The sequence below is a fragment of the Trachemys scripta genome, chromosome 11 (genome assembly GCF_013100865.1).
Source record: "Trachemys scripta elegans isolate TJP31775 chromosome 11, CAS_Tse_1.0, whole genome shotgun sequence".
Taxonomy (NCBI): domain Eukaryota; kingdom Metazoa; phylum Chordata; order Testudines; family Emydidae; genus Trachemys; species Trachemys scripta.
The window spans coordinates 31,396,101-31,422,392 of NC_048308.1; the positions used below are offsets into that span (position 1 = coordinate 31,396,101).

Below are 26,292 nucleotides of genomic sequence, written 5' to 3' on the forward strand. Positions count from 1 at the left end.
TAACGTTTAAGGTTTTTTGTCAATATACGGAATGGACAACATTGTAGAAAACTCATGCAGATAAATCTGGTTTCTTTTGCATTTTTAGTGCATATTAAGTGAAACCTCGATGAGCTCGCAAAACTTCACAAATGAAATATGACTTCCATTAATCACTGAGGTATTCTAGAAAAACATACTTTTTTCATAAATAGTGATGAGTACAAAAGAACATTATTGCCATGCAAGTTTTTTTATAATGCAACACAACTCCATGCAAAGCAAATGCTTATGAAAATGACATATGTTGATACACTGATGCTCAGCACATCTCCAACCACCCTAATTCAAGCAGGTTCTTTCGTGGATAGTTGATAGCAATTGACCTGAGAATAAATTTTTGAAGGGGCTGCATAGCCCATATGAAGTTGGGAGGGTATCTGGGGAATGAGGGTATGTCTTACAATGGAGATGAGGATAGCTGAAGGGGAATAGACATGATGAGGAAGAAGCACGTCTGCTGTAGCCTGTGCTTGTACCATAGCATCCTGCTCTGTAATCCGCTTCTTGACTATAATGCAGCTTGACTGTACAATTTTCCTTTTACAAACCCCCAAAAGGCATTTTCTAGTTCCTTACTTTGCCTTGCATTTCAGGAGCTCCACAGGAAAGGGACTGTGTGGCTGTTTGGGGGAGCTGGTGCATGCGATGACGTGAGGGCCAAAAGGGACCAAAGTACTATCTTGGAAAGGGCAGGGGAAGGTTTCTAGGCAGTTACCATCTGGGCCTCTTAAGCCCCAGCGGAGCACAGCTTCATTAGGAGCTGAGCTGGAAGGATAGTTTGATGCCTTCTGCAACACCCACTCCCCAACACCCACAAACGCTTCCTCCAAGACAGTTCGTCAGCACCTGCCAGTGCATATCTTCCGATTATCCTAGTTTAGGAACTACGCAGGTTAACAATTAAAAAAAAAAAAAAAAAATTAACATTTCTGCATGATTCTCAGTTTGCAACAAAATTAAGTGCAGTTGCCATGTAAAATGTACCTTGCTGCATAAATTAGCTTTTAATGTGCTAAATAGTACAACCCTTCCCTGTGTCTCTAGTTTTACCCCCATCTCCAGATCTTTCAGCCAAACCATCAATTTGACACTGGAGCGCATGGTGAAACTACAGCTGCTTGGCATGAAATACTGATTCTCACAGAATTATATCTGTATTTTGCTGAAAATGAGGATGCATGGCATGCACTAAACCAACAGAATATGGGTAATGTAGTAGTGTGCATGACTCGCATTCATGAAAAACTTCACTAGAAGCATTTCCTTAAAGAGATGATATATGGTAGTTTCCCTTCTAAAACATGGTTTTATTAAAATAACTAATCCTAAACTAGTGCACAATAGGCTACCACAAATGCCTCTGCCCACAATCTTGTACTCAAGTTATGGAACCAAAAATTGAAACACATTACTGAATGCTGCATTTGCATCTGTCTACCGAGTAATGTAGCTGTTGGCTCTGTTTCTGTAGCATTAAAGAGTCTTGATACAGGGTGACCTTAAGTGTATATTTTTTCCTTAGGAAAAAAAACATTGTTGCTAACTACTTTCACCTTCTCTCCTCTTCCCCTTCCCCCTACACCCCCAGTTTCCTAAAGTTTTATGATTTGTGTACAAATATAGGTTTTAGTTCAGATTTTGGAAAGTTTGGAGAAATATCAATTTGATTTTTTTTCAAATTGATAAAAAATATCAATTTAATAAAAAGATCTTTTTAAAATAGTAATTTTTTTTAAATTATTTAAAACAGTTGTTTTCTAGACCCCATCTGTTTAGAAGAGTCCTTTTGGTGGGCCTGATGGCAACAGACCTAAATTTGCAGAGTCCCATTTTTTTCCCTGTCTTTCTCCACCTAAGCTTGCCTGGTGCCCCTAATTTCAGCTTTGTTTCTGATGTTACGGCTAAATACATTGCCTACCCCTGCTCCATAGGAATCTATGGCATGTGTGCCGAAGGCAGCACGCAAGCTGATTTTCAGTGGCACTCACACTGCCTGGGTCCTGGCCACCGGTCCGGGGGGCTCTGCATTTTAATTTAATTTTAAATGAAGCTTGTTAAACATTTTAAAAACCTTATTTACTTTACATATAACAATAGTTTAGTTATATATTATAGACTTCTAGAAAGAGACCTTCTAAAAATGTTAAAATGTATTACTGGCACGTGAAACCTTAAATCAGAGTGAATAAATGAAGACTCGGCACACCACTTCTGAAAGGTTGCCGACCCCTGCTTTGGAGCCTGGGGAAAGAGCTGGCAGTGAGCTTCACCAACAGAGCAAGGCCTGGAAAACAGCAATCACATATCCTATGTTGTTATGCTAGTATACGAGACAAAATGCAAGATGTTGATGGTGATTATAAACAAAACTATTAAATGCACAGAGAGAACCAACTTTTTGTCATTTCTCCATTCTAATATATTAAGGGTTAATTGTAACAATATTATATATACTTTCAAATAAAAATATAATTTTCAAGTCTGTCCTTTTAAAGGGAATTATAAGAATAATAGTTAGATTCATAGAGTCCAAAGACAGAAGGGACCTCTGCAATCATCTAATCTGACAACCTCCACAGGTATAGAACTTCCACCAAATAATTCCTAGAGCATATTTCAGAAAAACATCCAGTCTTGATTTAAAGATTCACTTGCCACTTTGTAAAGTAAAAACAGATTTGCTACTTCAAATTCATTATAAATTGGAATTCAGAAAGGTCCCGAGAAAGGAATTATGAGACCAACTTGCTTTTCTGGTTAAATGTACCACTTTCTTGCAGTCCAGGTGCAAAAACTATTCCCCAACACTTTGTCTAATGTGACAAAGGCAAAGAGGATGCCATGTTGCTTTGGTATCTGAAGCAGAAATGTTAAAACAAAGATTCCAAGAAGGCCCTATTGGTTCCAGTCTAAATTTAATTCCAGTTTCAGATGGATGAGAGCAATGCAGGTTTGCATCATGGAGCAATCTAGTCTGAAATACTATTCCATGGAAAACTACACTCAGAATCCTGGTGTCAACTGACAAATCAAGTGCCCACTATATCACCAGTTTGAGCTCCCAATAGCTATGTCAAGTTTAGTGGCTTGGTTACCTTGAGCTAGAAGTTGTGCGTGGGGACAGAAGTCAGATTAGGTGTAACACAGTTGTTCCTGGAGGTGTAACCTGGAGGTTACAAGGTACTAGCCACTAGCCCAAAGGAGACATGAAAGCATGTGTTAATGGGGGAGGATTCTGCTATGAGCAACCTACAGGCACAGCCACAGCTTGCCACCTCACAAACTTTCCCCTGCAGGTGGAACTGAGGCCTCTGAACCCCCAGGAGCAGCAACAGCCAAAAGGCAGAGAGGGAGCATACAGTGTAACTGGCTCAGTGTACCTACCCAGAAGACCAAGGCTTGCTGCCCTGGTGCCTGGGGGAAGAAGGGGTCTCTTTGCCCCTCCTTGACCCTCTCCTAGGGTGACCAGATGTTCCAACATTATTGGGACCACCCTGATATTAGAGGCTTTGTGTTATATATGCAACTATACCCCCTACCTCAAAAAAAAAAAAAAAAAAAAAAAAAAAAAAAGTTTCCTGATATTTCACACTTGCTATCTGGTCATCCTGCCTGCTCTCCCTGGGGGAAGAAGCTTGTTCTTCAATCTTAGAAAAAAGAACAGGAGTACTTGTGGCACCTTAGAGACTAACAAATTTATTAGAGCATAAACTTTCGTGGACTACAGCCCACTTCTTCGGATGCATATAGAGTGGAATAAATATTGAGGAGATATATATACACACATACAGAGAGCATACATCAACCTCAATCTTAGAGAGTGCCTGGTTTTGTCCCTGCCCAGCTCTAAGGAGCTTTGGGTCCAGACAGAACAGAGCCTGTTACCTTTACTGGGGGCCAGCCAAGGCCCCTCGCCCAAGCATTGCTGCTAGGCCTGCGGCAGGCACCCCCTGAGCTGCAAACATTCGGGTTTGCTGGGCTGATGCTGTCCAACAACCCCCCTCGTTTCCTCCTTGCCTCTGCTTGTGAGTCCCCACGGAGCCGGCCGGCAGGAAAGACCCGCTCTGCCGCCGGAGGAGAGAAGTGGCTTTAAGCTCGCCTGCCTCACGCGGGTCGCGCGCCCTGAGGTAGGAGCAGCGAGCTCGGGGCAAAGGGGGAAGCCTCCGCTTCCCTTATGCTCGGGAAGACAAGAGAGGGTGCCCCGCACACACTGTTCCACCTGGATTATCCACGGAACCTTCAGCACTCCCCGCCTAACAGGTGGGGTGACTTGGGCCTGTTACACTGTGAAAATCGCGCCTGTCAACGTGGGTGTCTAGCTTTTCCCTAGTTTAATGAAATCGTTATTTGGGATCCTCCCCTCCCCCCGCCCTAAATCTTTTCTCTGACAGGAGCTCTAGCAACACGTTAATTTATTTCTATGAATCGAGCTAACTGCTTCTGACAAATCTATTACAAAAGATATCTCCCTCCTAGCACTGCCTGTGTGATTCAGTCACTGAGAGAAAACACACGTCAAGTGGAAGGGAAGCTGGAGCTAGATGGAGAGATGGATGCCTTGTGCCATGCTTTTCTGATAATCTCCCGCATTACAGCACACAGATCAAATATTTATTTACTGAAGAATCAGTAAACATGACTGCAAATACATTAGGGCACTTCAGCTGTACAGCTTATAATTATTTCAAAACTCAAAAGAGATGAGACATTGTTCCTGTGTACATATGCTGCCTGAACTGAGTTTTATGGGTGTTTTATTTTTCCAACGCAGCATTTACCTTTGAGGGGAGGGAGTTACACTGGAGGATGGGGGAGTATATCTCATAAAGGATTGCGTCCCGTTATTGTGCACTTCATATTAGCCGGAGAAGCCAAATTCTGGAACTTCTAAGGCCTCCAGCTTGTGGTTTGTATGCTTTTTACATTGAAATCGTTACACTCAGAGTGTACGCTGACACCTGGGCTCATTCTGAACCCCAAAGTCTCCAGCATCTTATCTCTTTCCTTCTTCACAAAAAGGGTGAAAAAAATTAGGAAATCGCAGGTCTTTGTTTTTTTTTTTTTCCTATCCGTAGTCACAAAACTCGAAAGGTCACACTGTAATGAGCACTCATAGCAAACACAGCCCCCCCCCCTTCCCTTCTATCCCACAATAAAATCATCTCCTTCAATTTGCCATGATCGTCGCGACCAGGAGCCAGGTGATTATCCTAATTAATGTCTATCTAATTAAATTACTGTCAGCGGTTAACCAATGGCAGGAGCCGTTTCATCCGCTCCACAAGCAGCAAGATCAAAAGTGAGTCTTTCCTTATTGCTGCATAGTGTCAATTGGCCAATCTCTTCTCCCAGGGAAAAAAAAAGTAAATCAAACGTTGGGGAAGCATTTGGTGGGAGAAGTGCTTTCTGCCTCGTGAGGGTCCCAGGATGTCTAGTTTATGTTAAGAGGAGCCCTTTAGAACCCGAGACTGAAGGGTTATTAGATTGGTGCTAGAGCTATGCAGCTGGAGCATTGTCTTTCTCCCTCTATCATGCTCTCCAAGAAATTTCTCAATGTGAGCAGCAGTTACCCACATGCAGGCGGATCTGAGCTTGCCTTGCATGATCATCCCATTATCTCGACCACTGACAACCTGGAGAGAAGTTCACCTCTGAAAAAAATTACCAGGGGGATGACGAATCAGTCAGATACAGACAATTTTCCTGACTCCAAGGACACACCAGGGGACGTCCAGAGAAATAAACTCTCTCCCGTCTTGGACGGGGTCTCGGAGCTTCGTCACAGTTTCGATGGATCTGCTGCAGATCGCTATCTGCTCTCTCAGTCCAGCCAACCCCAGTCCGCTGCCGCTGCGCCTAGTACCATGTTCCCTTACCCCAGCCAGCATGGACCCGCTCACCCAGCCTTTTCCATCGCCAGTCCAAGCCGCTACATGGCTCACCATCCTGTGATCACCAATGGAGCTTACAACAGCCTCCTGTCCAACTCTTCTCCACAAGGTTACCCAACGGCAGGCTACCCTTATCCCCAGCAGTACGGCCATTCCTACCAAGGGGCGCCTTTCTACCAGTTTTCCTCCACCCAGCCGGGGCTGGTGCCCGGCAAAGCTCAGGTCTACCTGTGCAACAGGCCACTCTGGCTGAAATTTCACCGGCACCAGACAGAGATGATCATCACCAAACAAGGGAGGTAAGCGGCACTTGCTGCTGCTGCTGCATGGAGCGATTGAGCGTTAGGTGGTGGGATTGGGACTCCAAACTCTTCCTTACGGAGGCTTTTGAGGAGGGCGATCTGCGCTTAATATTCGGGGTGACTGACAATGCAACCCACAAAGTCCAACGTGAAAATGGGGAGCTGGACGGGGTAGGTCACAGGGGGCGCCTGGGTGGCAGCTGCTAGGGGGGCTCGTGATGTGCTTGTACCAGGTGTCTAGAGATAGGGTGCAGGTCCCTACCTGGCCAGCAGTCCCTCCGGAGAGGGCACCCAATGCGGCTCCCTCCTCCCTTTGTCCTCATCCCCTTTTCATTCAGCCCTGTAAGTTCTTCCCCTTGTTATTTGTGGTTCTCGGCTTATCACGAAACTGGTTGGTTTTGTGTGTGTGTTTTCTATTAACAGGCGCATGTTCCCTTTCCTAAGTTTTAATATTTCTGGTCTCGATCCCACGGCTCATTACAATATTTTTGTGGATGTAATTCTGGCCGATCCCAACCACTGGAGATTTCAAGGAGGCAAATGGGTTCCCTGCGGCAAGGCGGACACCAATGTACAAGGCAAGTTCTTCCAATTAACACTTTTCCCGACACATATTTAGGTGAGAATGGTTAATTAAAGCCTTTGTGGACTGGCTCAGGCGACTTCTTAAACGAGAATGGGCCAATGATGCTTTTAAAAAAAATAAAAAGAGGGAGGGGGGAGTGAAGGGTGTTCAGAAAATGCTATTTTAATCCTCCCCAGTTAAAACGAGGGAAGCATTGCCGGTAAAGCGCTGTTAAGTTTAATGCGATTCACTGGAGCCCTGTGTGTGCTGCTACAGTTGCAGGAGGGGTGTGTGTGTAAGAATCGTGGTGTGTTTATTTGTTTCTTTAGGAAACCGAGTGTACATGCACCCCGATTCCCCCAACACAGGAGCCCACTGGATGCGTCAGGAAATCTCTTTTGGGAAATTAAAACTTACAAACAATAAAGGAGCATCAAACAACAACGGGCAGGTCAGTGAAACGCACACACGCTCTTATTTGTTGCTTCCAATAAAATCCTGAAAATTCAGATCAGATCCCTGTTTTCTTAGGTAAACCATACTGCTAGGGTAAAACGTGCGAGTTTCTAATTCTAACAAGTTAGAATTGTACAGGACTTCCGAGGAAGAAAAAAAAAAATGCTGCACAACCCAGCAACAAAACCCAGACCCAGATCAGAGTTGGGTTATGTGTGTGTGTGTGCGGGGCATTCTGAAGTGGAGTGAATCTGTAGCTCTCCTGCTAAAAGGGAGCGATGACTAGGTGGTGTCTTAGGAGTGCATTTCGCCTTCTCTGATTATTAATATTAATCCTCTCTGACAGCTCGGCCTCGGCTTTTTATTCAAGCGCTTTAATAAGAAAAAATACCAGTAAATATCCGTCTTTTTTCTCCCTCTCCTCGCTCCAATTTAGCGTTTCTGCCCCTTTGTCCCCCTCCCTTTTCTCTGCCTGACAGATGGTGGTCTTGCAGTCCTTGCACAAGTACCAGCCCCGTTTGCATGTGGTGGAGGTGAACGAAGACGGGACGGAGGATACGAACCAGCCGGGCAGAGTGCAGACTTTCACCTTCCCGGAGACTCAGTTCATAGCCGTCACCGCCTATCAGAACACCGATGTAAAGAGCTTGGCGCTGTATTTCCCTCGCGGCCATCCTCACCCTCAACCGGCCAGCAGCGCTTTAGAGCTTCCGAGGCCGGCTCGTGGGGGCTCCGTGTAGGTGCCCGGGAAGAGAGAAGCAGATACACGCCGTGCAGAGTGCTGGCGCGCGTGTGTGTCTGCGGCAAAGGGGTGATTGAATCCAGCCGGCACCTTTTTATTCCCCCTGCAGGACCTAGATGTATAATATATTTGGAGTTGCAATTCTGTACCTTTTGCTAAAATCGTCAAGAATTGTGAGCCCCAAATCCGCAACACGGGCAAATGTGTGGATCAGATTTCTGTATCTTTGCATTTGCCCTAGTTAGTCTCACGAGCACACACAACTCGGGCGTGACAGAGTGAATATTTCATAGGGGCTCAATAACCATCAGTTTCCACAGTGAACGTCTTCTAAGAAGGCCAAGCAGAAACCCGGGTGCATTTATTATATTAAAACTAGAGTATAATACTTGTCAATAGCTGTTATGTTCCCATTGAAAAGCACACATTTAATCTGAGGTGATTTTTAAGCAAGACTGCAAAGAGCCACAGATGCTGCTGACTGTGTTGGGGGTGATGGTACATTTTAATCAGAATAAAATCCTGTTAATGTATAGACAGATATTTTTTGCTCTCACTTTAAATGGCATGCATTAAAAATCGGTGTATTCTGTTTTCGATTGATAAACCAAGCACAGATACAATAACCTCTTAAAATGTTATATAAAAACACTTGAAATAGTCATTTCTTATCCTAAATTTTAACTTTAATTGTGAATAATTACTTTTCAGAATAGACGGTCAAAATTATTTCACATTTTTATCAGTAACTGTAAGACCCATCAATTTTCCTCTAATTAAAACCTTTATAAATACGCTAAGCTTAGTTTTTATATTTTGAAGAGCGGCCATTTGAGCAACTAATGAAAAAAAGATGGAACAGCCCTGCTTTAAAAATGTGCCTCCTGTACGTTGCCCACTGTCATGCTTTCATTATATATAGGTACGAGAAAATACTAATTGATCCTCTATTTTCCTTCCCAGATCACACAATTGAAAATAGATCACAACCCTTTTGCAAAAGGCTTTCGAGACAATTATGACACGTAAGTAAATTGTATTTTTATTATCCCTCTTATCGGATGCGCCCACATAGGCCGGTAGATACTCTATTTGGTTTAGTATTAGGGGTTGGATTAAAAATCTCTCTAATTATTTAAACATTGAAATATTCAGTATTAAGCTTAAAAAAAAAGTTCTCCCAGAGAAGAGAAAGCAAATGCAGGCTCCTAAACTCGGGACTGGATTTCGGGTGACTGAATAGAAATGAAATTCAGTTGTCTCCCTTATTTTTCATGGAAAACTCTTGGTTTTCGCATTAATTTGTACGTCTGTGTTAGTAAGAGGCAAATTTGTGCCGAAGAGCTAGCTGGAAGAGGCTGGCTAGCCCATTCAATACAACCTTGTGCAGTTTGGGGACAGATGCTCTTCTCACCCCCTCTGCCTGCATCTGAGGCTGCGTGTGACTTTGGCAGTTGTGATGTTCTTTCTGGCATATGACTTTGTACCCATTTTCAAGTTCCCGCTTATTCAAGCTGTGTATGTAGGCTATGAAATAAGGACCTCTTGAATGGGAGTTAAACTACTGAATATAAATGACTGTTTAAATCATCCTGGACACTATACAGAGAGTTTTAAAGGAAATTTCTTCTGTTTCTCACTCTGGTTTTCATTTTGGCGTTTTTGCCATTCCTATATATATAGATATATATAATGGAAAATGTCTTCGTGGAAGGCAAATATACATTATGCTTTTATCCAAGATCATTGGCCATACATACTGGTCTAATCTTTGACCGATGGTATGTTTGTGATACGGATTTCAAACTTGACTTTAGAAGTTTGCCCCATGCTCCTTTTCCCGCATTCAATGGAACAGCCCAAAATCTGAACGACACAATGTACACTGCTCAATGGCCCCTGTAAGGAAGGTTTGGAATAGGTAGAATAGCAAGAGTACCCAAGCTAAGGTGCTATTTCTGAGTACTTCTGCTTCCCTTTACCCCCCAACGCTGGTACACAGTGGAGAGAGAGCAAAAACAATAATGACATTCCACACCCACCTCCGATTGCTGTGACAATAAAGCAATAAAATCAACAAAATGCTCTAGCCCTGGAGTCTAGAAGGGAGAATCATCTAGAGAATGAGTGAGAAGAGCTCCTAACCCAATGCTACACGGAGACCTGGTGGGAGGTGGGGAACTCAAACATCATGGGAAAGCGCACGGGTTTTTGCTCTCCTAATTTTGCCTGAGCGCCTATTCAATGGGAACAGAGTGGGCTGACCACCTGCCAGGATTGGGCTCTGTGTTTAAGGGGAATATTTTTCTTTTTTCCTTGTGAGTAAGAGAAGCGTATATGTGTTTTAAGGAAATGGAAATAGCCCCCCAGATAAAGCTTCTCCGGATCCCATTGAAGTCAGTAGGAGATTTGCCACGAAGTAAGGCCCACATTGAATAAAGCACTTAAGTATGTACTTAATTTTAAGCAGTTGCGTAAATCGATTCATATTTAGCAAATCAGTTAAATCCCATTGATAATGGGATTTAAGCACACAATTAAAGCTAGGCACGCGCTTAACTGCTTTTCTAAACCAGGGCCTAAAACTGGGATCAAGCTCCTAGAGTGACCACTCTGATTAAATTTAAAGTAGCTGACTGTTAAATCTTACACACATTTATTCTTATTTGGAAAATATAATCGTAGCTGGTTCATTCCCCTTCCCAAAAATGCAATGGAATGTGCAACAAGTGATCAGAGGAAAAAACAGGGGTTCTGGCGATTTTGGTAAGAGCCGCAAAGGAGAAGTAACCTGAGTATTTGAGCATACAGAATAGGTCACTGGTGCTGTGCAGAGACTACGTGGTCTTTGTAACTTAAATAATACTTTTCTGTATATAGGGTAGACAATCGATGAACAACCTTCTGGACTTCTCCAACCACAAAATGCCTCTGCTTTCTCTTCTTTTAAATTATAAACTTCACATGTATGTCGCTTTAAAAAGAGCTTAAATGCTGTCTAGCACATCGCATTTGTTTAAGGGCCAACTGTGTTCTGGATAAGTAATTTCAGGAGGCGTGGAGGGTTAATTAAAGCACAGTTTTAGCTTGAATGAAACGCACACACTAACTATTCATCCATTAATGGTTTTATAAACACAAATTTCAGTCCAAGATTGAAGGATTATATACAGGCTATATTGGAAACAATTGGACGCATCTGCTTTTAAAATTCCTTCAGTAGGTGTTTGAAGATTAGCTGGATTTAAATTCAATAAAATCTGGATAGTTGGTTTGTGACTCTGAATAGTAAGTGTCAAACCGCAGAGATAATTTTTCAGTCTGCCATTCACGCTGTTTGCTACAAATGGACCAGGTTACCTGTTGCGCATATTGTGGGATTGGTCAATTTTCCACAATGCAGGCTTTCCCAAGGTACCATGAAAGATGGTAGGATGTTAGCTGACTTGTGGATTTTAAATAAATAAAAACAAGAAACTTCATCCTTTAAATTACGCCCTTACTAGATATATACACAGCAAACTCGTTTTCAGTTTGTATTTGCCTATTTTTTTTTTAAGTAAAATGTTAGATCCACTTTGCGGATGGTGTGTGTAAAAATAATCTGATCTTTTAAACTTTTCTGGCCTCAAATAGCCTCCCCAGTATTCAATATAAAGATGAACCAGAACTGTAGGGATATCTGCCTGGTATGTTTCAGGTTGTCATGTCAATCTGGTCAACTAGTTTCTTTAAATTATTGAATGGTCCCGCTTCTGCACCTGTGCTACACTATTGTGTTTCTGCGTAATGCATTTTCGGGGGTATTTCTGTGAAGTCCGAACGGCGCTTTCTCCACTCCGGTCACTGCTGAAACTGGGCTCTCTTGCCAGCGAGTGCATTGGGTGAAATCCTGGCCCCACTGAAGTCAATGACAAAACTCCCGTTGGCTCCAGCGGACCCAGAGATCCATGCAGGGTGCCTGCCTGCGCCCGGCTCTGGTTCAGGACACCCAGAACTCTGCCCTTCTCTTTGGCAGGATCTACACGGGCTGCGACATGGACCGGCTCACGCCTTCCCCCAATGACTCTCCCCGCTCGCAGATCGTGCCCGGGGCCCGCTACGCCATGGCGGGCTCCTTCCTGCAGGACCAGTTCGTGAGTAACTACGCCAAGTCCCGCTTCCACCCGGGCGCTGGCGCTGGCCCGGGACCAGGCAGCGACCGCAGCGTGCCCCACACCAACGGGCTGCTCTCTCCACAGCAAGCCGAGGATCCTGGGGCCCCGTCTCCGCAGCGCTGGTTTGTCACGCCGGCCAACAACCGCTTAGATTTCGCGGCCTCCGCTTACGACACGGCCACTGACTTCGCTGGCAATGCCGCCACCCTGCTGTCCTATGCAGCGGCCGGGGTCAAGGCGCTGCCCCTGCAGGCCGCTGGTTGCACTGGGCGGCCGCTGGGCTACTACACTGACCCTTCGGGATGGGGGGCGCGCAGCCCCCCGCAGTACTGCAGCAAATCCAGCTCCATGCTCTCCTGCTGGCCCAACAGTGCAGCCGCTGCCCGGATGGCCACCAGCAACCCTTACCTAGGGGAGGAGGCGGATAGCCTGGTCACCGAGAGATCCCCCTTGCCGGGCGCTGAGGACTCCAAGCCCAAAGACTTGTCTGACTCCAGCTGGATCGAGACCCCCTCGTCCATTAAATCCATCGATTCCACCGATTCTGGGATTTACGAGCAGGCCAAGAGGAGACGGATCTCGCCCTCTGACACCCCGGTGTCGGAGAGCTCCTCTCCCCTCAAGAGCGAAGTGCTGACCCAAAGGGACTGTGAAAAGAACTGCGCCAAGGACATCGGCTATTATGGCTTCTACTCCCACAGCTAGACTCTGTCCCGTCCCCGTGCTTCGCTCTGTAGTCGGTCTCACACCGCCACGATCTCCAGTGAACACAACAGTCCTTTTGCACAACAACGTTTCAGCAGTTAGCGCACTGATCCTAACTTTAGCTGTATCTTTTTATTTCCCCCGTGAGAGAGTTTTAGCTGTAATCCTCGCTCCCTGTTTCCCTTTCTGAAGTGTAAAGAAACCCTATAACCCCTTTAGGAGATCTTGACATTCTTTGGCATCCGGTGCTGGCGCTGATATACGAAAGCAGCAATTCTGCCGTTGAATCTCCTTCTAATTCCCCTAACCCCATTGATGAGCAGGATGATTGACTCTCAAAACCATACAGCTCTTCTTTCCTTTTCCATGGATGGATAGTTGGGGATGTTAGTAAATTTTAGTGGAACAAAGCCTGTGAAACGCCTGTACATAGTGTTTAATTTATTGTAACGAATGACTATACTTTTTGTTCCCATTGTGAAGTCCCAAAACTAGATCATGTTTAACTTTCTCGATTTCTCCTTTCCCAACCCCCAAAGTTCACTCTCTGTTCTAAATGCCTCTGGAAACACAAAATGTCCCATAGAAATAGCACTGAATAATGGGTTTCACACTTCCTTACAATCCCTCGCATAGAATAAATTACTCTGTGCCCCGGGCTGACACAGCTAAGGAGTATCTGTGTTTGCCCCTCAAAAGAATAGAAATCTATCTAGTTGGAAAGTCGATTAAGTAGCAGGACGCCTTCAAACAGCGAAGTAACTGCATCTGTAATTTTTTTTTCTTAAAGAGGAGTAGCTCGATAGCAACGTTATTTTTGCCCTATTTGTTCCTCCCACCCCTCTAAGTGCCAAATCCATTACTGGCCTGTGCAGGTGCCAAATATGCTGGCAAACAGTTTTCAAATTTCTTTGCAGTTTCTCCCCCTTCATTTATATTTCTGTAAATCGTTGTAATGAATAACCTACAAACGATATAGACGACTGAATTGTTGGTAATCATAGTGTAGTCCAGTGAAGATGAGTTGTGAGTTGTATATTTTACTGCATTTAGTTTTGGAATTGACTTTTTCATAAAGTAGATAACTGAATCTAACTTTCTGGGGGTACTGTAAGTATTGCGAGTAAGAGTGATCTATCATCCTCTACGCCTCCCTACGTTTGAGAAGGAGCATTAATAACCCCCAAGCTCTCCCCCGTGGAAGTAGAATAGTAAGTCTTTGAATTCTGAGTAGTAAATCTATACAATTAAATAATTTTTATAAGGAAAAAAATCAAGTAAAATATGCATCAGGCAAAATAGTCAGCCAAGATTCCAGCCGACGGGGAAATTTTTCCTAATAGAAATTCAGGGTCATAAACGTGTGTATATTTTTGGCTCCTCTGTAAATCAAATGTTGTGATTTTTATATTTGTTCTGTTATGTGTGTGGAACTGAATGATTTATACAAGTGCAAGCTCCATTGAGATGTTTTGTTTTTTGCCCGTTTGTATTGTCTGTGTATAACAAGTAAAATAAACCTGGCAAAACGTTAACGTGGTGTTTGAAAGCAGTTTGCGTTTTACAAAGATGCAATTGAAATGATCTAAATGGACTGGGGGAAGAAATCCCCTGGATACTAATAGCAGCTCACTTTATAACCTTGTCATGGGTTTCGAGTGATAGATTAAAAACATGCGGTGATTCCATTGTTTCCCTGTCCTATAGTGTTGTGTAGTTCCAGGTTTGCATTTCTGCTTTCCCGGAGGGGCACAGGGGAAGTGGGAGTGGAATGCTTTCTCCTTTCCTATCGCCTGACCAATGTATTGACTTGAGGTCTGCACTAGGAAAAGGGAGAGAGGGTTGAAGTCTTTTCGGAGTTGAGAGGTTTATACCTAAACAATTCTCTACACGTAAAAAAGCATTTTGCGAAACGCAGCCTTGTCTTACGGTTGTGTGCGGAGTAGGGGCTGAGCGCTTACGGGACGGAAGCTGTGGCTATAGCAATGGTTTGACACAGTGTCCCCTGAGGTGAGGTTATTGGAAATGCGAGCCCAGGAGGTGCCACTCACTTTAAAGGCTGAGTTCGTTAGCTTTGGCTGGAGCTTTGGAGCAGGACGCCAGACGCATTTTGAGCCTGCATTGTGTGCTGGGTTAGGCTTCCATCCACTCTCTTTGCCCATTTTCTGGTAGCGATGGGAGTTGGGGACTAAGTAGCTTTGTATCCTCTGGTGTTTTTGTGCGGTGTGTGGGCTCTGTGAGCTCCACTCCGGGGTGGTTCCCTCGGTGGAGATCGGAGGGGCGGCACCCTGAAGAGCAAACGTAAACATGTCCCCCCTTTCATCACAGCGAGAACGAGCATCTTTCTAGCCCAGGGACAGTGCCGAAAATCCTTTCCTGCTTGCTGCAGGTAGCTGCATCTCATTGCTCAGTGATGCTGGTGTGCAAAGCCAATGCACGTCGGCCGAAAAAGTGATTTCTTTAGCCACTTTTAATAGCGCCTCGTCTCTGTCCCAGTGGCTTAAATGTTGAGGAAGGGTTAAAAGAAAAGTTTGAGGAAATGAAGAGAGAAATCGAAAATAATATATAGAGACCCAGCCACAGCATCACCCGGAGGCTGTTGACTGTACCACTAGTCACCACTAGGCGGCTCTGTGCTGAGCCTTATTTTGTCTACCACAAATGACAGTATTTTTTTCTGTTTTTATATTAAGAAAAGGGGACTTTAAACAACACTAATGGTTCCAAATAGCAGGTTAGTGTAGGCTGTGTGTACTCTGTGCTGCAAATGCCATCTTTCGGTGAGCTCCACGTGTACTACGGGGTTCTCGGTGGCATAAACTCCAGCTCCAGACCCTTTCCACCCGAAGGCCTCTGTTTGACTGCAGAGAAACACGACCTGGTTGCCACACAACTTCTCGTGCAGGCACTGGGTCTGCTGTCCTCTCTGCTCAGTGGCAGAGGGGAACGAGCCCCGAGTAAAGCGGAGAGAAAACACGCGCTGCAGACCCCACGGCCAGGTGTTGCTGGTTAGACTCCAGGCGTGGCTTGTAAGCCCTGTGGAGGGGCGATGTTAGGCTGGACGGTTCCCGTGCAGGGAGGCCGCTTTCTCTGCGGCATGGACGGGATGAGCGCGAGGAAACTCCGCACCTATTTGCCGTTCGTTAGCCCGCGAACTTCCACCGCCCTTCACGGGGAGCGTTTTACAAAGCTGCGGGTCAGACGTGTGGGGCCGCATTGCCAATGAGTGTGGGCGAGCGGGAGGGACAGGCAGCGGCTGCGTATCTACGCCAGGTCCCAGCACCTGCTCCCCGAAGGAGCTGCGCACAGCTCTGTATCCGCTCCTGCCCCGGGGGGCAATCTAGGCAACGTTAGAGCAGGTAGACAAACTTGGACTTGGATTATTGCCAGCAAAGGGCTCTAAATTCTCAAGGTCAACCTGCTCTGAGGGTACGCAGCACGCACTGATGTGTGGTTTTAAAGGGACCTCATTTTCCTGGTGCTGATGGTGTAGCTTTTCAGAAGTAGTCTAGGAAGAGAGTAGAGGCGGGAAACTGGGATGAGGATGACTCGCATTACTGTCTGGCTTTTGCTGTTGAAGTGTTGTCATCCTACAGACAGATTTGAGGCAATGGAGTGGTTTACTTTCTTTTAATCTCTCACTGACTTTGGCTGTGAGGTAAATGTTCAGGCACGCGTTAGTTACCCATACCCCCTTTTCAGTCTCCACTTGAATATCACATCCAGCGGCTCTTCTAACTGTAACCCGAAATGCAGCCATTGATCTCCACGTGGGAAGTCTTGAGCATTTTATAAAAAGCAGATCGGTGGAGAACAGCCTATGCTTTTCTAAAGATTAATCCAGCCTCTTGGATTCAGGGCAAGTGCGGCACAAACTGAGAAGCAGAATTGTAACCCAATGGCTGAACAGTAACATAGGTGTTCAATAGGATTGTTTTGCTAGATTCTGCCTTAAACCTCCAATCTCAGTCTTATTTCAAATAGTGAGGATGCGCTTAAAAATTAAAAAATGCAGCAATCTAGAGGACTCTCCTGAGGAGCAGACAGCCTGCATAAACAAGTCCCCCACCCGACCCCAAGGCGCTCACCATCTAATGCTAAATTCAGAGAGACATGAATCTCCCAGCCATGCCGTCTGCGTTCGAATGGGCAGGGTTGCTAAAGCAGGTGCACGCAGCCGGGCATGCTTGGAAGCGCCTGCTCACGAAATCAGGTATTTCTTGGGCTCCCCATCAGTAAGGTGCCTACCGGGGCACTTGCCTGCGCCAATACCAGATTTCCGGTCATGACACAGACCTTCCTTTGAAAATCTGCCCAGAATTTACAATGGGTAACCACCAAAACATTTCGCAAGAACGCTGTGAATGACTATGTTACTATAAGGAATGGTGGAATTTCATGCGCTCCCTCCCCCCCCCCCCCGACATAGCAACAACACGGCTATATTTTTAACAGTACTGTCGGAAATAATTCCAGGTATTGCCCATCAGCCAAACCAGTTATTACATTTGGTTAATTTTTAACGTAATTGTCCCACTATCGCACTAAACAAAAGCGAATTAAAGTTCACACTCGGAGGTAAACCCCTGATCTCCTTTTTGCTTAACCAGAAATATAAAATGCAGCTTCTGCCTAAAAAAATATAGACAGTAATTTTGTACACAGCACCAGCTCGCTTATCGGAATGATTTGAGGGACATTAACATGTTCGGATAATCTTGTGGGCTACTGAGTAAATGAATGATGTCTGGGGATTGATCTACATCTTGGGGTACAGAGTTTGCATAAACAGGCTTTACTGTACATAACTGGTTAATATTGTAATTCCACAATTATTTCTACAGGAGATTTGAGATCAAAAGTTTCACTGAAGTAGAAAAGGCTTACTACGTTCCGTAGGTAGGTAAAACAATCTTTTTAGTAATATTATAGGTGTGTGTGTGTGCGTGTGTGTGTATATATATATATATATATCAAGCATAGGCTAATTGACATTAAATATTTGTATTAACCTAAAAATAGCAAGTATACAGTTTTTGCCCTAGTGTGTGTTTATGATAATGTACTTGCTGTGTTTTTCAGTTTATCTGAAGCAAAACCCCTTGCCTGAATTTGTTAGGCCACCAACTAATTGCATGAATTTTACATTAAATTTGATTTGTGTTAATATTCCAAGCATGGCAAGAGGGGTTTTATTTTAATTCTCCTGTATAAAAATAATAATAAATGTAGTCGCTCTCCTTTCGCTTTATCAAAATGACAGACCAAAATTTCCTCAGAAATAGATAATACAGAAGAAGTAGAATGAAATATAGAAGACTATGTACAAATTCTTTTATTGGTAATTTTTCCTGTATTCACTAATATTTTACGTTAATACCGCATCAAATACAAGACAATGATTTACACTGTAGCAGATTCTGCAAAATTATGCTATGCATACTTGATGACATATTGCATATTTTAAACAGGGCTTTTAATTACAGGTTGAAAATTTTGCTTATGTTATTTTTTGAATGCTAGAGGAGAGAGGCTTGTGGATAATGTGAGTAATAGAATAGTGATACGGATGGTAGGATTTTGACTGATGGCATGAGGAAGCAGATGGATGACGAGGTTGGTCAGAGGTAAAAGATGTCTTTGGCAACTTTTTAAGTTTCTCTGACCATTTCGGTCCAGTGAATCATGCAAGAGTTATGTTCATAACCAAATTAATGCCTCTTCATTGTTTACTGCAGTACCCCTGATCCTTGTCATAGACCCACTCTTACTTTCTTTAGTCACCACTTGATGTGTTATGTCTAAACTAGACTGAAAGGTCCTTAAAAGACACAAATCTTGTATTACTTGTCCAAAAAGAACAGTGTAAACTCACGGAGCTAGAAGAGCAACAGATTGGGATAATAGGCGTAACGTGGGACATGTCCCTCTTAATTTTCTAGACTTCATTCCTCCCACCCCCACGGGGAGCTCTGGTGACCAATGATGCCCCCCCCCCGCCGCCTCAAATTGGCAGACCTGAGTTTGAATAAGTCTGAAGATGAGAGACCTAACTTGCATAACCTTCATTATAGTGTCCCGCACCAGCGAGGCTAAAATTATGCTTAAGAAAAGCCTTTCATTCTCCCTTCGAGGTGCTTTTACATCCCCTCCTCCCCAATTACAAGCTGGAATTTCTTTTGTTTGTTACTGGCCCAAAGGTGGTTATTTTTGGCAAGTTTTCTCAAATTATGTTTGACTGTTTTTGAATGACCAGGTTATGGAAAAAAAATCAGAGTGCATGTGCACGGAGAAAAGGAGAAGAGATTTCGCATGAAGATTTTTTTTTTTGAGCTCAGTTGACACAAACTTTCATTTTAAAAGATAAAACTCGTTATAAAGGTCTCCAAAGGGGAATGTGTGTCTTGCTAAGGGTATAAAAAATGGTTAAGGAATAAAGCCGCTATAAACAGATGGAAAATAGGAGACTGCATGTATTCAGTACCCCATTCTGTTAAGCTATCTAAATATATACATATATCTAGACAGCCACACATTAAAATAAATGTACTCACATTAATTTCAGTGATCACAATGTGTATTTATTTGAATGTATGATAACATATGAGAATACATTAACAAAATGCACTGGTTATATCAGCGTACGATCAGCTGAATCTTTCTTAACCTGCTGAAATAGCTTGACTGTCTAGAGGTTTGTTATTGTGTATAGGTAATATTTTCCATTCACACAGTTAAAACATCCATATATGTAATATGGATTATATTTATAATAAAGCAGAGTACTATCATTGGAATAACAGTCTGAATTTTTTTTCACCTCCATGTAAAATCTTAACTATAATATCACATTAACATGCATTTCTTAATATTGAAATAAGAAATAATCAGTGATTATTTTTAAGCATAATTACAGTCTCAGTGGCAGAGCTAATACAGGGTTGCCTTTAGGTGTATGTGTGGAACCTTTTCAACATATGCCACTGACAAAAGGAGGTTTACGATGCAAATTTTCACCCAGGGCTGGAAAGTGAGCCTGACCTACACTCACATGGCAGCAGTGGCTCCTGACCCGGAGGACATGGTGCATGGGATTGCATGGTGCTGTGACCCCGTGTGCTAAGTCACATGCCATTAATTCAAAGTTGGCCTTCTCAACTCTCCATATGACAGAGGGGGGTGGCAGGGCCAAACCTGAATGGTGCTGTAACCCCAGGCATCATGTCACAATACCCAAGAGGGGAGCCAGGTCCAGCCCCTGGGCACATGAGTGCTGGGTGGACTTGCTCTGAAATCCACATCCAATGATCCATTTCCCCCCCGGTTGCAAAACTTGGCTCCATCACTGGGCAGTCACGTGCCTAAGCGTTGTCAGGATTAGGGCTTCTTTCAATAATACTGAGCTTCATGTATATTTAACTAACTGACCAATTAGGAATGCACTTTTATTGGCTTTTATTGTTTTGGTTTAGTGGAAACACAGCATTGTTGAGCTGCTGCAGTGTCATATGAGCTCCCATCGTATGATAAATAACATTGGAATACTTGGGATTTTTTTCTATAATTACGCATCAAAATATGACATGATGTAACAGACCTCATATAAATAGTCATAATTTAATTTTTATGGGCCACGCTATGGCATTCATTGTTAAGCAGGATTCTCCACTGAAATAAATTTAGTCCCAGGTCACTGCTCTGTCTTTGGTTATCCATGGAACAGGAGAACCAGCCATGGGACTGGAAGGATAGCAAAGCAATACAATATTAAAAGCCATCCCCACCAATGTGTCTCAACCATGTTTTGAGATGAAAGGGTAGTTTGGCTTCATAGCTCAGCTCTTCAAAAGTATTTAGGCACCTAATTCCCATTGATATGAGCATCTTGGTCCATGTCTGTTCAATACAAGGCTGCCAGTATGTATCCCAGTTTGGGTGGTGACATCTGCCCACTTGGAACTGAACTGAACCAATCACCGTATTATCAGGGCTGCTGTCAGGTTGTAAGCACTTTAAAGCAAATCATTTCTATAATTTCCTGGGTTGTCCTTATAACCCATTTTATAGATAGGAACTATATTTCCCCTTTTCAAGTCCTCTGGGATATCTTCTGTCCTCCACAAATTCTCAAAGATAATCACTAATGGCTCAGAGATGTCTTCAAGTCAGCAGGGCCTACTGAAATACATACTAGAAAATTTAAAGACTGGTTGAAGATATCTAACTTGTCTAAGTAATTCTTACCTTATTCTTTCCCTATTTTAGCCTCTGATTCTATCCCATTTATACTGGTGTTCACTATGTTAGTTGTCTGATCACTGCTAACCTTTCTGGTGAAAATTGAAACAAAAAAAGCATTTAACACTTGGGCCATTTCTGTTATTGTCTTCCTCTCTTCATTGAGTAATGGGGCTACCCTATCCTTTATCTTCCCCTTGCTTCTAATGTATTTGTAAAATGTTTTCTTGTTGCCCTTTATCTTCCTAGCTAATTTAATCTCATTTTGTGCCTTGGCCTTTCTAATTTTAGCCCTACATGCCTGTGTTGTTTTTTAATATTCATCCTTTGTAATTTGACCTAGTTTCCATTTTTTGTTATGGCTTTTTGGAGTTTCAGGTTGTTGAAGATCTCCTGGTTAAGCCAGGGTGTCTCTTACCATACATCCTATCTTTCCTACACATTGGGATAGTTTGCCTTAATAATGTCTCTTTAAAAAACTGCCAACTTGACTGAACTCTTCTTTCCCTAAGGCCATATCTACACTAGCACTTACATTGGCAGAACTTTTGTCACTCAGGGTATGTCTACACTACGGGATTAATCAGAATTTACAGAATTCAAATTTTGGAAACCGATTGTTTAAAGTTGAATGTATGCGGCCACACTAAGCACATTAATTCGGCGGTGTGCGTCCATGTACCGGGGCTAGCATCGATTTCCGGAGCATTGCACTGTGGGTAGTTATCCCATAGCTATCCCATAGTTCCCGCAGTCTCCCCTGCCCATTGGAATTCTGGGTTGAAATCCCAGTGCCTGATGGGGCAAAAAACATTGTTGCAGGTGGTTCTGGGTACAGCCTCACCCCTCCCTCCATGAAAGCAACGGCAGACAACCGTTTCGCGCCTTTTTTCCTGGGTGAACACAGCAGACGCCATACCACGGCAAGCATGGAGCCCGCTCAGCTCAAGACAGCAGTCATGAACATTGTAAACACCTCGCGCTTTATCGTGCAGTTTATGCTGAGCCAGGACCAGAAAAACGAGGCAAGGAGGAGGTGGCGACGGCAGTGAGGTGACGAGAGTGATATGGACATGGACACAGAATTTTCTCAAACCGCAGGTCCCGGCACTTTGGAGATCATGTTGTTGATGGGCAGGTTCTATCCGTGGAACGCCGATTCTGGGCCCGGGAAGCAAGCACAGACTGGTGGGACCTCATAGTGTTGCAGGTGTGGGACGATTCCCAATGGCTGCGAAACTTTCACATGCGTAAGGGCACTTTCATGGAACTTTGTGACTTGCTTTCCCCTGCCCTGAAGTGCCAGAATACCAGGATGAGAGCAGCCATCACAGTTGAGAAGCGAGTGGCGATAGCCCTCTGGAAGCTTGCAATGCCAGACAGCTGCTGGTCAGTCGGGAATCAATTTGGAGTGGGCAAATCTACTGTGCGGGCTGCTGTCATGCAAGTAGCCAAAGCAATCATTGAGCTGCTGCTACGAAAGGTAGTGACTCTGGGAAATGTGCAGGCCATAGTGGATGGCTTTGCTGCGATGGGATTCCCTAACTGTGGTGGGGCGATAGATGGAACCCATATCCCTATCTTGGCACCGGAGCACCAGGGTACCCAGTACATAAACCGCAAGGGCTACTTTTCAATGGTGCTGCAAGCACTGGTGGATCACAGGGGACGTTTCACCAACATCAACGTGGGCTGGCCGGGAAGGGTTCATGACGCTCGCGTCTTCAGGAACACTACTCTGTTTAAACAGCTGCAGCAGGGGTCTTACTTTCCGGACCAGAAAATAACCGTTGGGGATGTTGAAATGCCTATAGTTATCCTTGAGGACCCAGCCTACCCCTTAATGCCATGGCTCATGAAGCCATACACAGGCAGCCTGGACAGGAGTCAGGAGCTGTTCAACTACAGGCTGAGCACGTGCAGAATGGTGGTGGAATGTGCATTTGGCCATTTAAAAGGTCGCTGGCGCACTTTACTCGCTCAGACCTCAGCCAAACCAGTATCCCCATTGTTATTGCTGCTTGCTGTGTGCTCCACAATCTCTGTGAGAGTAAGGGGGAGACATTTATGGCGGGATGGGAGGCTGAGGCAAATTGCTCGGCTGCTGATTACGCGCAGCCAGACACCAGGGCGATTAGAAGAGCACACCAGGAAGTGTGGAGCATCAGAGAAGCTTTGAAAACCAGTTTCATGACTGCCAGGCTACCGTGTGAAAGTTCTGTTTGTTTCTCCTTGATGAAAACCCGCCCCCTTTATTAACTCATTCTCTGTAGGCAACCCACCCTCCCCCTTCGATCACAGCTTGTTTCAAAGGAAATAAAGTCACTATCATTTAAAAATCATGTATTTATTAATTGATTATAAAAAGAGGGAGAGAACTGACAAGGCAGCCAGGGTGGGGTTTGGGAGGAGGATCAGAAGGAAGGAAAAGGCCACTAAAAAAAGGTTAAAATAATGACAGCCCTTTCCTTGGGCTGTCCACTGGGGTGGAATGGGAGGGTGCATGGAGCCTCCCCCACTGCGTTCTTACACGTCTGGGTGAGGAGGCTATGGAACATGGGGAGGGGGAAGGGGGGTTATACAGGGGCTGTAGCGCCAGTCTGTGATCCTGCTGCCATTCCTGAAGCTCCACCAGACGCCAGAGCATGTCTGTTTGCTCACGCAGCAGCCCCAGCATTGCATCCTGCCTCCTCTGATCTTCCTGTCACCACCTCTCATCTCGAGCGTCCCTCATGTCCTCACGTTGGTCCCTCATGTCCTCACGTTGGTCCCTCTTGTCCTCACGTTCACTGGCATCTTTCCTATACTTTGAAACAGTGTCCTTCCGCTCATTCAGATGAGCTCTTTCATTGCGGGTGGATTTCATGATTTCCGCGAACATCTCGTCTTGCGTCCTCTTTTTCCAACGTCTTATCTGAGATAGCCTTCAGGACGGAGGAAGGAGGCTGGAAAAATTTGCAGCTGCTGGAGGGAGGGAAAAAAGGACAGATTTTTTTAAAAAGATACATTTTACAGAACAATGCTTATACTCTTTCACGGTGAACAACACTATTCACATAGTCACATGTGATTTCTGTGCAAGGTCGCATTTTGCCTCTTAATATTGAGTGCCTGTGGCTTTGCTGCTAGAGATCACAGACGCAGGTCCGGGCAACAGAATTCGGCTTGCATGCGGCCATGGTAAGCCATTGTCTTTCGGCTTCTGCATCCTCCTTTCCCACATACCAAGCAAAGCCTGTTGAGTGCTGCGGTTTTCCTGTTAACCTTCAACATCAGAAAACAAACTAATCCCCCCCCCCATCCAATTCTCTGGGATGATCACTTTATCCCTCCCCCCACCGCATGGTTGGTATCAGGGAAGATCCCTGCTAGCCACATGTGAAAAGTTTAGCGCCAATCCCCCCCCGCCGCGCTTGGCTTACTACAGGGAAGGATTTCTTTTCAGCCACAGGCAAACAGCCCAGTAGGAACGGCCACCTCTGTCCCCTTAATTAAATTCCCGTATTTCAACCAGGTTACCATGAGCGATATCACTCTCCTGAGGATTACACAGCGAGATAAAGAACGGATGTTGCTTGAATGTCAGCAAACACTGGGACCATACGCTGCCAGCATGCAATGATACCAGATTACTTTGTCATGCAATGATACCAGATTACTTGCTACTAGCATGGCGTGGTCAAGTGTCCTACCATGGAGGACGGAATAAGGCTGCACTGCCCAGAAACCTTCTGCAAAGGCTTTTGGAGTACCTCCAGGAGAGCTTCATGGAGATGTCCCAGGAGGATTTCCGCTCCATCCCCAGACACGTTAACAGACTTTCCCAGTAGCTGTACTGGCTGCGAATGCATCCCAAGTCCTCAGGGCAAATTAATCATTAAAAAATGCTTGCTTTTAAACCATGTTTTATATTTTAAAAGGTAAACTCACCTGAGGTCCCTTCCATGGGGTCATGGTCTTGGGTACTGGCTTGGGAGGGTACTTCAGTCAGGCTGAGAAAAAGATCCTGGCTGTTGGGGAGAATGGAGTGCTGTGTGCTCTCCCCAAGCTCGTCCTCCTCCTCCTCTTCCCCATCTGCAGAATCCTCAGGTGTGGCTGATGAGATTACCCCTGCCTTGGAATCCACGGTCAAAGGTGGGGTAGTGGTGGCGGCCCCCCCCTAGAATTGCATGCAGCTCAGCGTAGAAGTGGCATGTCTGCGGTTCTGACCCGGAGCGACCGTTTGCCTCCTTTGTTTTCTGATAGGCTTGTCTGAGTTCCTTGACTTTCAAGCGGCACTGCTCCGGGTCCCTATTGTGGCCTCTCTCCATCATGCCCTTGGAGATTTTTTCAAAAGTTTTGGCATTTCGTCTTTTCGAACAAAGTTCGGCTAGCACTGAATCCTCTCCCCATATAGCGATCAGATCCAGTACCTCCCGTACGGTCCATGCTGGTGCTCTTTTTCGATTATCGGCCTGCATGGTTACCTGTGCTGATGAGCTCTCTGTGGTCACCTGTGCTCTCCTGTGCTGGGCAAACAGGAAATGAAATTCAAATGTTCGCAGGGCTTTTCCTGTCTACCTGGCCAATGCATCTGAGTTCAGATTGCTGTCCAGAGCAGTCACAATGGTGCACTGTGGGATTGCTTATGAGAAGGTCATGTGAGACAGTTTCAAAAGCCAACTAAAGTCGAGATATATCACATCTACTGCTTCGCCCCTATCCACAAAACTTGTTATCTTGTCAGAAAAGGATATTAAGCTGGTTTGACATGAATTGTTCTTGACAAATGTGTTGACTCTTACTTATCACCTTATCATCTTCTAGGTGCTTACAAGCTGATTGGTACTGGGAAAGATAATGGAGCAAATAATCAAACAAAGTTAAGAGCTCACTTAATTCTTTCCTGGCCTCTGCCACTGAATGCCTCCATGCATTAAGCTGTGCCCTATCAGTGCTGGAGGACTGCATGAGCTCGGAAAACATGTCATCGCGAGTGCGTTTTTTGTTTTTTGTGCCTTCTAATCTGTGATAACCTCAGGGACGGAGATAATAGGGGGAGCGTAGAAACATTCTACGCTCTATGATTCTGGGGGGACTGTATGGTCACCTGTGCTGCTGAGTTTGCCATGTTGACCAAACAGGAAATGAAATTTAAAAGTTCCCGGGACTTTTTCTGTGTACCTGGCTAGTGCATCGGAGTTCAAGGTGCTGT

The 26,292-nt window shown here is 44.7% G+C and overlaps 1 protein-coding gene across 1 annotated transcript; it reads left to right on the forward strand.

Moving 5' to 3' along the window:
* The first annotated feature begins 5,394 nt into the window (after nucleotides 1-5,394).
* Nucleotides 5,395-14,379, forward strand: TBR1 (T-box brain transcription factor 1). The gene is made up of 6 exons (XM_034785876.1): nucleotides 5,395-6,232; nucleotides 6,659-6,813; nucleotides 7,130-7,251; nucleotides 7,736-7,894; nucleotides 8,962-9,023; nucleotides 12,017-14,379. The coding sequence occupies exons 1-6, from the start codon at nucleotides 5,541-5,543 to the stop codon at nucleotides 12,858-12,860; spliced, it is 2,034 nt and encodes a 677-aa protein (XP_034641767.1). The 5' UTR covers nucleotides 5,395-5,540; the 3' UTR covers nucleotides 12,861-14,379.
* Nucleotides 14,380-26,292: the final 11,913 nt, after the last annotated feature.

What these genes read in the sequence shown, in the direction of transcription:
- TBR1 (XM_034785876.1), top strand. Translation starts at nt 5,541, where the DNA reads ATGCAGCTGGAGCATTGTCTTTCTCCCTCTATCATGCTCTCCAAGAAA. An exon ending in GGCGGACACCAATGTACAAG is followed by an intron (nt 6,814 to 7,129) that starts GCAAGTTCTTCC and finishes TTGTTTCTTTAG; the next exon opens with GAAACCGAGTGTACATGCAC. An exon ending in CCGCCTATCAGAACACCGAT is followed by an intron (nt 7,895 to 8,961) that starts GTAAAGAGCTTG and finishes TTTCCTTCCCAG; the next exon opens with ATCACACAATTGAAAATAGA.